Source organism: Anarrhichthys ocellatus, unplaced genomic scaffold (assembly GCF_004355925.1).
Source record: "Anarrhichthys ocellatus isolate YVR2014 unplaced genomic scaffold, GSC_Weel_1.0 scaffold43, whole genome shotgun sequence".
Taxonomy (NCBI): domain Eukaryota; kingdom Metazoa; phylum Chordata; class Actinopteri; order Perciformes; family Anarhichadidae; genus Anarrhichthys; species Anarrhichthys ocellatus.
In genome coordinates, this window is record NW_022280073.1 from 1653687 (window position 1) to 1664504 (window position 10818).

General features: G+C 46.1%; 1 protein-coding gene across 1 annotated transcript in view; it reads right to left on the reverse strand.

Moving 5' to 3' along the window:
- Positions 1 to 10818, reverse strand: part of vps13b (vacuolar protein sorting 13 homolog B) — a gene marked incomplete at its 5' end in the record, with an annotated part of 268784 nt that overhangs the window by 4509 nt on the left and 253457 nt on the right. Inside the window, 11 exon segments of the mRNA XM_031868606.1 lie at positions 705 to 881; positions 1463 to 1633; positions 2034 to 2210; positions 4233 to 4461; positions 5049 to 5216; positions 5418 to 5859; positions 6510 to 6628; positions 7716 to 7912; positions 8044 to 8171; positions 8808 to 9100; positions 10740 to 10814. Of these exon segments, the coding sequence (XP_031724466.1) occupies positions 705 to 881; positions 1463 to 1633; positions 2034 to 2210; positions 4233 to 4461; positions 5049 to 5216; positions 5418 to 5859; positions 6510 to 6628; positions 7716 to 7912; positions 8044 to 8171; positions 8808 to 9100; positions 10740 to 10814 (2176 nt within the window).

The window sequence follows — 10818 nt, forward strand, 5'->3', positions numbered from 1 at the left end:
TGTGTGTGTGTGTGTGTGTGTGTGTGTGTGTGTGTGTGTGTGTGTGTCTTTCAGCCGTTCTCTAAACGTTCCTGTACTACTGAAGTCATGTCCTAGTAAACACCTCTGGCTCGAGCCAAGAGCACAGAAGGGGAAAACTTGTCCTGACATTTTCCTGACGCACAATTTCGAATTCACATGTGTGTTCATTAGAATATTACTACAGTGACCTCACCAGCGCTTTTCTGAAAAAAGAGATTGTCAACTTAAAGCGCTCGGAGCCGCTGCACAAAAAAACGCTGGGTACAGCACTTTTTCTGTAGGCGGCCTAGAAAAAGGCGCCAAGTGGACACAGGTGTGTGTGTGTTTCTTGGAAAGTAAGAGGTATTAAATAGATTTAAAACCTTGCTGCATGACCAAATCTCTCTTTACACTTCGGTTGACTGCTGTGTGAGAGTGATAACACTGCGCTTGTGTAACAGTACGTGTCTCTACAGGACAATATATAAATGCATTTGAAATGATTTAGGTTAAATTGTAAACCACAGGAAAAGGAACAAGAGTCACTATAATAGACAGAACTAATCAAGCTTTAATGACCAATCACTTCATCCACTGAAATAGAAAACAACCTGAAACACAGCATCTGAAACAGACCTACACAGGAGAAGAAAATCATGAATTCATTATTCAACAGGCTGTTATCTTTGACCATCCTGACTCACCGTATCCGGTCTGGGACACCAGTTCAGCTGCTCCTCCGATGGGCTTGGTGAAAACCCCCACAATGCCTTTCCCCACTCCAGAGATGACCCCTTTGGCCTTGCTCCCAGCGGAGCTCTGCAGCTCCCAGTTCCTCTGGAAGTTCTGCATGGGTTGGTCCACGATGCCCGCTATTGCGCCTGAAAGAACAAAGGAAAAGTCAGTGTTCTTTATTAGCGTGCTTTGTTCAATAAAAACTAAATAAGAGACGTACAGTTACAAAACACACAAAAGACACAGAGGGATTTCATTTTAACAAGACATGGGAAACAAACTTATTCCATAGCGTCATAAATGGGACTCACACAGGAATTCAGACACAGAAAATATCTGACCCTTCATTTTATGTATGACACATCGACAGGGCACATCAGGAATTATAATCCACTGTAACCCAGAGAGATATGCACAGCTGTTTGGTTTCAGTGACAGTATGCTCTGTATGTCTTGAGACTTGACTTTTACTCATAGATATATATGGTTTCATTGCCCTCTGGGTGTTTTGAGTCCCTGCTGTGCTGTCTCCACTGCTCCGTTTCATAGCTCTCTGTCATTGTGCACACCAGTGCACCAGTGTGCGTGCGTGCGTGCGTGCGTGCGTGCGTGCGTGCGTGCGCGTCTGATGCCAGTGAAATGCGTGTGCATGTTTCAAATGACCTGATGTTAAGGGGATCATACATTGAGTTCAATGAAAATGAAAATAAAAATTCTCTCTGCATACCTAACAAGCTAATGCCGAGTCGTGACAGCCCCTGCCTCAGTCCGTCCCCGAGGCTCTCCGGGAGCTGGCGTCTCCACTCCTCCTGCCTGGTGTAGTGCTCTTCATCCAGAGACAGGCGGTCCATGTTCCTGGCCAGACTCGTCGCTAAGTTGGTGATGGAGGTCAGTGTGCCTGAACACAAAACAAATGATGTTCAAGCTCAATGCTCAACCAAAACGGTTCATTTCAAATGTGTAAATGGTAAATGGATTGTACTTGTATGCCCTTTTCTAGTCTTTCGACCACTGTAGTAACACTGCATGTCATCATTCACCCATTCATACACTGAGGGCACAGCATTAGGGAGCAATTTGGGGTTAAGCATCTTGCCCAAGGACACATCGACATGGACTAGTGGAGCCGGGGATTGAACCGCCGATCTTCTGATTGAGGGACGACCCGCTCTAACTTCTGGGCCACAGTCGCCCACAAAATAGAAACAGTGTTCATCAGGCAACGTACAATATGTGTTGTATCAGCCTAAAGTAAGCTATTCCACAAAACAAACGTAAACATTCTGAACAGCTGTTACCTTTTGAGATATGCTTGACGAAGGAGGTGGTTCCTCTGGACACCCCGCTGACGAAGGCTCCAGGCCCACGCGTCAGACCTTCGTATGGCAGCCGGAAGAAGTCGGACACGCCGTTGCCGATACTCCGCACCAGGCTGGCAGGACTGCCCAGGATATCCAAAGATCCCACCACCCAACCTGTGAACACAGCGACGACCACAGCACAGTTGTTCAATAACACTTCATAATAAGTGAACGTATGAATGAAATAAGTGTGATATTATCCACGATGTTGTTGTATTACTCTGTGTTTACATTAATGATGCTCAAACATAGTGAACTGTGATGGACAATGTTTCCCCGGTGTTGAATTTGTCATGTTAATATGTCGGCCATATCATCTGGCCAGAGAATAGTTTTTTTGCTGCTGTTTACATTCCCCCTGATGCAAGTTCCAACAATGCATCACAGGAATGCATCCCTGTGTTTGTCAGGTTTTTCTCGTGTGGGGCTACAAAGGGCTACAACTGCATTTTGTTGCATAATGACGATAAATGATCCTTGAATGAGTCTATTCAGCCTTCTTTCTCTTCTCTCTCTCTCAGTTTAGCTTTTCAAGAAAAACTTGGACTGGAAGCAAATATTTAAAGAAATAAACTTTAACTGTATTATTTTTGGAGGTAGCCGCAATGGTGTGATACCACAGAATTTACAGATTTTACATACCGTAAAACACAACCGTAATTCTTTATACTGCTAAAATGGGTTTTGTATTTAACAGAAACACATCTGGAACACCTGCTTTTAGGAGGAACACTCCACATACAAGCCCCTTGAGTAAACATTCACCCTCCTCTACACGTTTGGATTGGCTCTCCCAATTTAAACGCTTCGCAGAATTATTTGCACAATGTTTTTACATCTTGATTATACATATGTCCAGCATTGTTTCACATACACTCATGCACAAAGACTCACACACTCCTGCATGAAATCATACATGTGCCACAGTTAGATTTACAACCTCCTACTATCTCACCTCATCTCTCTCATTCAACCATAGCGTCCCCTTTAGAAGGCACGGCTCACTGATATTTATGCGCTGACAATTGCATCTCAAAAATCAAATAGACGTTTCTCGAGACGCCGACCCCGCTCTGCTCTTATTCTCCGTCAATTTGCGCTTGAGTGATGGGCCCTAATGGTTGGAAACCGACTCCAGCGCGGCCTAGTGGTCGTTTCTGCCTCTCATGGTCTCCCAGTTGTGGTTTTGGTAAAGCATAAAGTCCTGACAGGAGCTGATGTTTACAGGGCTGAGTCATGCTTTCAAACGCACATACATGTACAGTGCAAGTGTGTATACGTAGGTAGTGCACGCCTTTTAGTACGTCCAGAAGTCTTTGCATGAGTATGTGCGTCGTTTTACGCCGGTGGGTGTATGTGCGATCACCATACCGTACATCCTAATACTAATCAGTCCCAGAATGCCAAGCTTCCCGTCGGTGTCCGCCCCCCCCTCACTCTGCGTGTTGACTCAGGAAGCGGTGAGGTGACGTGCTGAAATACGAGCAGAAACGAGGGCTCTAACGAGAGACAGCGGGGAGGAAGTGTTGGTCCAGAACAGTGATTTCTGATGTGGAAATGACGGGCTTAAATCAGAACATGTGTGGAGGCTTTGACTAGACATGAGGACAACGCAGGAGAGAGGTACGGAGCCACTTTTTAAGGGCCAGATAAGTCGGACGTGTTCAGCCTACGCAACCATGAGTCATCAGTCAAAGCTTAGGATGAAACGGTAAATTACGACAAGGAGAGAATCTAAATCTTTTTCGAGCCCCCAGTGATTCAGATGTTGCTCCCTGGAGCTCTACATCACTTTCTGTCACAAAGCGACGGGAGCTCTTGGGTGCAATCGTTTCAAAGCTCAACTCCAGACTTTGTAAGAATAAATTGCAGAATTTCTCACTCATCCTTCCGTCCGTATTTTGCCTATACTGAGTGCATACTGATCCATACATTTTGAGTGTGAGCCTTTTTGAGACAGATAGTAAATCAGTGTCCCTGCAGTGTGAATATAAGTCACTCTAGTGTCCATACAGGCAACACAAGCTGGCTTGAAGGACCCCTTGCTGTATGGTGTGACGGATGTGGCAGCAGGGGAACATATAAGAGAGATGGAAGAGAGAAGTTGTGCGACCCTATCCGTTCAACACTACCCACCAGCTCTGAAGAGGGCCCCGGCAGCATAGTGCATGGCTAGAGCGTGGACCAGCTGTCTGGCCGTGGTGCACAGCGGCCCTCTCTCAAACAGGGAGAAGGAGAGAGGGGTGTGGTCCGAAGCGATGTACAGCTTCAGGGAGGCGTGGATGCTGACCAACAGGTTGACTGGCTGGATGGTCAGCCTCTGCAGCCGCACAGGGTGGACCAGTGCCTGCACCGACTGGAGCACCTGGAAGAAATTTACTAGTTTTACAATTTTTTTAATACTTTAAAAAAAACTTTTAATTTTCAATAGATCAGGACATTCCCTGTTTTAAGATCTCAAAAAACTAAAAATAATTTCTAGTTTTAGTGTTGACATAAGAGAGTAATCACAAGTAATACTGATGATTAAAACATATTGTGACACACAGACTAAAGTTTATTTACTGGATTAGGTAATAATGGATCAATTATTATAGAATAATCATGAGAAATCTTTTTCTGCCATGCACCAAAAGGATGTGACGCAGTATCATCTATTCCTGTACAAATACGTATTATTTAAGGATGAGATGATGTGAAGATGACTACAAGAAGGTACCATAAGAGTACCAAACACAAATATATATAAAATGTCCTATTATATAGAGTAACTATTTTCATAACTAATCAAATACTGCTGCTAAATGAGCAGCCCTCCCTCGTTGGCATGTTGATAACAATAATGAAGTTCACTTCTGCATGTCTGGTCCGAGCTGAATGCATCTCTGTAGTAATAATGTAATGAGAACAGAGTGAGGAAACCATAAAACCATTATGTTATGAGTAGTGCACCTGTTCAGGGAGGATGGGGACCAATCCAGACTCTCTGCTCCTCCTCTGGGTCCCCGCTGTGGCTGAGGCCATGGCGCTGTCAGGGATGTAGGTGTGGAACAGGGTCTTAATGTAGTAAACAAAGGTGTCTTCAAGGTAGACTCTGGCAGGTTGAAGCTGAAAGGTGATCTGAGGAGAACACACACGAGGCTGTGATGAAGACTTGGACACACCCGTCTCTTTAAGAGATTTAGTCCTTTTTGACATGAGCACTCAGGTCTCCCTTGCAAATAGAGATCTACCTAACCAAATAAAGGTTCAAATAATATTATTCACCCTCTACTGTGACAAAGAAAAACAGAATTACGAAGACAGAAGAATGAATCCAACCTCCTCCGCAGTGCATCTGTCCCCGGCCAGCGTCATCCTCAGCTGCAGGAAACAAGAGCGTTTGAACTCCTCCAGGGCTTCGGGGGAGTCCGTGGGGTTGGCGTCGCTGCTCCACGGACCGCCTGGCTCAGCTCCCACTCTCTGATCCTGGCACAGAAGCACGGGGAAGTGGAAACTGGCCCGGTTGTACAGCTGGTTGTCTACCTGCAGACTGGAGCAGTGGACCTCGATCAGAGAGGCGTCAGGCATTAGGGCGGAGACGGATGCCGCACCCAAGTCAGGGTCGGCCACCAGCTCTGGGGGCGGCGCCGGGGCCAGCGTGAGGAGCAGCTTGGTCAACGTGAGTCTGAGCAGCTCCACGGATCCAGAAGGGTTGGTGATGTCATCGCTCAGCACCACACTGGCTTCACTGAGGAGGACTCTGGTGGACAGCTTAAAAGACCTGAAACAAAACAGAAGTCATTCATGTGAAAGTATTATACAGGGGAAGAAATATGAATGGTTTTCATTCATGCATGTCTAGCAATCGCCCTTTATTACAGTCTATGAGAAAGGAAACAGCTCCATCTCCGACGTAACTTAAGTCTTAAGTAGGCGTGTTATGATTCGGATGATTTGCCGAAGGACCAAACTCATTAATGTTGCGCTGATTATGTTGTGAATTTCCTACCACCAGAACAAAGATCATTGTCTGACGTTATTTGTTTACATTTACCCCATATGTGATTATATCAATTTCCCGTTCTGTCAAAATGAAAAGGCAGCTATGTGTTGATGTAATGGAATAAAGCTGTAATGCCATGTTCTACTGTACTTATTCGCTTTATGACAACACTAGAGACTTTTATTGCCCTCGTGTGGTGCAAAATGATGCCCGTCTCTGCATGTTTGGAGTCTAGTAACAACTGCTGCATGAAAACATGGCTGTTAAAGATAATTATAAAGCAAATTGAGTGAGCGCAGTAAAAGGCACTCGCGTGGATACCTTGAGGTTAGGAAGAACAACACGCGCAGATGATTTCTTACGGTTTAAATATGCAGGGAGAATAAAACAATAAAAAAATTAAAAAAACACTGGCTGTGCACGTGTACCTGCTGTGCTGGTTGATGACGGCGTCCACGCTGCTCTCTGGTGCCAGACACAGAACCAGGGTGCCTCTCTGGTACACCACGTCTATGTAGAGACAGCCAAAGCCTGGCAGGAACACCACCTGAGCAACAGCAGAACACAGATCTGTCGTGAGATGGATCAACACATTTGGATGGAGTTGCTTATTTCCCCCTCTAAATAAACTGAGGAGGTAACTTTACCTATTCACATGTTCACAGCTCGGTGCTCTTTACACTGTATGTGTCTCACTTTTAACCTCCACCGCTCCAGGTTCAGAGCGAAGAGCCCCATCATGTGAAGAAAGGAAGTAGAGCGCTGCCGCAACGCTTCGCCAAGCAGTCATAACAAGTCCGACCTTTGACCTCCCGACCCCTCCCACGGAGGTCAGACCCAGACCTCACAGTAACCAGAGATACACAGCCTCAACCTCAACCCCAACCTGCAGCTGGCTAGACACAACACCAAACATCACACGCACTGCTCCTTTACATCTCACTAACCCCGCACTACTACACTGACACAACCAAAAACACAGGCTGGCTAGCCAGTGGGCGCGCACGCACACACACACTTAGCCAAAACATATTATGGTATGCATGAACACACTAATACTGTATAAACACCTACATACTTCACACACCAACTGCTTTGCCCAAAAACAATGGGGGAAATGTGTACACATTTTATACACATTTCTCTACAAGTTATTTGTCAAAGAGTGTTGCCAAGTATAACGCACATTTCCTTTTTTGAAAGAGGGCAGTGTTGAAATGGGGTGGGGGGGTATGACAAGCAACAAAGTCTGGAATCAAACTTGGGATGTTCCAGTTATACTAAATATGAGGTTCAGCATATTGTCATATAGAGTGACAGAAAACTACCAAATATAAAGCTACTTTTGGGCCTTATGAGTTCAAGGGATTACGTCCTGTCATCATGTATCTGGCTGTTATAAATTAGCTAATTAAAAACATCAACTATAAGCCTGTGATTGGGCTAATCTAGCCTGACAAACTCTGCCTCCACCTATCAGTGGGAGCTGTGACAACAAAGGGTTCAGAGTAACTCTTTAATGTACATCGGTAAACATTAAGGAAGTCAGATCTCATAATACAATCTCTGTATTTCAGTGCAGATGAAATCCTGCCATCTTTTCACCTCCACCCAGCCTACACGCATGCTTTTACCTGAGTGCCGGGGCAGTTGATGTCTATGGGGTCGGTCCAGGAAGTGGAGCCGTGGTCCGAGGTGGTTTTCAGCAGCAGTGCGGGCAGCGTGTCTTTCTGCCTGCACTCTGGGAAACTGGAAAAGTGGTGGTAGAGCTCATGGTGCAGGGAGCAATTGGCAGGCAAAGGACAGCAGTGAACCTCAGTCCTCGGAGTTTCTATTTGAAGATATGAGGGAATAGTAGTAAAACAGCATACTAGTAGTAGTAGTAGTAGTAGTAGTACAAGAGGAGAGGTACGGAGAATAGAGGAGACCAGTCCAGACCAGTCCGGGCATTTCCTTGCTTACCTTTGACAGTTTCCTTCAGCAGCAGTGGGATAGGACACTTGTTGTGGATCAGCATCCGAGGACAGGGGTCCTTGTTCAGGATGATGTATGTCACCCCAAAGTGCTCCTGATATGTCAGTACTATGCCTCTGCAAAACAAAGAACAAAAGCAAGCCCATAAATAAACTGTCCACAGACAGCTCATGTCCCAGCCCCTCGTAACCGCACATTGATGAGAGCCCACCGACATGTCAGACGTCACATTACCACTATGTCCATTTGCAAATCTCTGAGGTACATCCATGGGCAGAGCCCTAACCGAAGCCAGGCGGCGACACACTGTCACTCTGTGTGTTTCTATTGATGTATGTGTGATGCATCACTTACACACAGTAAATGAGAGCCAAGCTGGCCAGTCACTCCAGAGCACAAGTGTGAAGAAAAATACAAAATGCTCATTGGCCTATGTATCGTACATAGCCTGTGTTTTTGGTAGTTGGCTGGTGAAATAGCTTTTTATTTGGGCTAAAGTTAAGACAAAATAAGAATAGAAAGAGAGAAAGATAGAAAGTAAGACAAAGAAGAGAAAGACATGAGAAGGACTGAGAGGAGCAGAGAGACTGACAGTGGAAATGTTGAGGGCATTTCTCCCTTTGCTTTATCTGCAGTATTTAACAAGCTGTGTCCGGCAACCGGGTTTGTGTCCTGTGCCAGCCCGGGGTTCGGTGCCCTGCTCTAAATGGACTGTCACAGCCAGCACGCCACGAATGCTCCGCTTCACCCACCTGCTGCTCAGGCCACCCCCGGAGTCCGGTTCCCCAGGAACAGAGAAACTCTGCCTGGGGAAGTCCGGTCGGACGGGAATGGGGAGGCTCCACGCCGCAGATCCAGATCCCGCTCTTCCATCGTACACGGGAAAAAGGCTGAAGAGCATGTGTTTGAGCGGCAGAGGGAACGGTGGCGTTCCCTGGACACTGGTTTGGAGGAGGTCCCAGCATGGCAGGGAGCAGGGTTTTGCCAGGGAGGATTCCTCAGAGGGAGCCAGGCTGAACAGTGCTGTCTCTGGTATCTCACAGGCCTGAGGAGAGGACATGATATAAACATGATAAAAAAAGGGAAGAAGAAAAGAGGAGATGAAAGGAAAATAAAGGAACAGAAAGGAGGAGAGGAAAAGAAAAAAGGAGTGGAAGAGTATATGAGGGGAGGAGGAGCGAGAAAAAAGAAAGAAAAGGAGAGGATATAAAAGGGAGGAGAGGGAAAATAAAAGGAAAATAAGGAGATGATGAAGGAAAAACATAAAAGCAAAGAAAGACAAGAGAAGACATAAAAATGAACGGAAGTGATGAAAGCAAATGAGAACGAAGGAGGGTAAGTGGACAATGGTTGCGTCAGAAAGGGATATGAAGAAGAGAAAAGTAGAGAGCAAAGGAGATGCGAGTGACTACAACAAAAGATGCATCGTAAAACCACATTGTTATTGTACCCTCTTCTCTCTCCCACTGAGCTTAGTGCTAAATTGGTAGCAGAGGAGCCCTGCTGTGCTGCTTTAGCAGCCAGCGAGCAGCGAGTAGCTGAGGACTACAGGGATTAGGCACTAAGCATGATGAATAGAGCGACTAGAAAGACATTCCTCGCCTTGTTTGTGGTCTGTGTTATTGTTTAGCCCATCGCCCGCTATTTAGCTTTTTTAAAGCTCTTCAACAAAAACAAAAAAAAGGAGTTTTCAGTCAATTAGTGGCTACTGGCAAGCTCTGCCATCCTCCTTTAAGAGGATCTGAAGGCTCGTTAAATGACATCACTGCATTGTTGCTCTCTTTGGGGACAAGCAGCAGATGAAAGGGAGTGGGGAAAAAAGCTGCATCCAATTCTGGGTGTTTGTCTAATGTCCCAATGAAGTGCCATTGCCACATGGTGAAAACGGTGGAGGGAGAGAGAGAGAGAGAGGGAGAGGGAGAGGGGGAGAGAGAGAGAGAGAGAGAGAGAGAGAGAGAGAGAGAGAGAGAAAGAGGGGACCGGGGGTTGGAGAAAAAGCATGATCTGATGGAAAACGGCTTCTCGCGTCCGAGCAGTGTGCGTGTGTGTGTGGGGTAGCGCTGGGGTTGGATGTGTGTGAGTAATGCACACAGGGAATATTCTGTATGTGTGAAGTTTCAGAAACTTCAGCAGGACAGGGAAGACACGATGCAGAGCAAAACGAAAACACACACACACACACACAGGCCTTATGGCTCTGAGGTAGCAGTGAGGAAATGAAGCTGCGGCCCCTGAATTTACACTAATTCACTGTGTTCTGGAGAGCTGGAGCGAGCGGTTAAGTTGGTGGGGACTTAAGAGACTGGGCAGGTGTTGTGATGTATGGAATATTATTAGCCTAGCCTGAAACGTCTCATACGTTCTAGCGCTATGCCAGCACAAGCAGCTGTTTTAACTGTTCAAATAAAGGTGGAGAAAAGCACATTAAGATCCTGTATTTGCACCTTTCATATTTTACCACAAACAAAAATAACCCAGAGTTGACACGACTGGCGTTATTTCACAGAGAAATAATGCTGCGCTCTTGGGAAACGTCCTTTGAGTCACACGGCCGAGGTTTACTCATTTGCACGTTTGCGTGCATAGTGGTTTAAAAACAGAGCGTGATTCAGAGAAACCCCTCAGTTCAGCGCAGAGAGAGAGAGGAGAGAGAGCTCATATGTGGGAGCACTTATGCACGTCACCTGGTCATCTGTTCCCAGCGGATGGGCGGCCAGCAGAGGCCTGCACTGGATCGTGTACGGGGTGTTGTTGACAAGAACA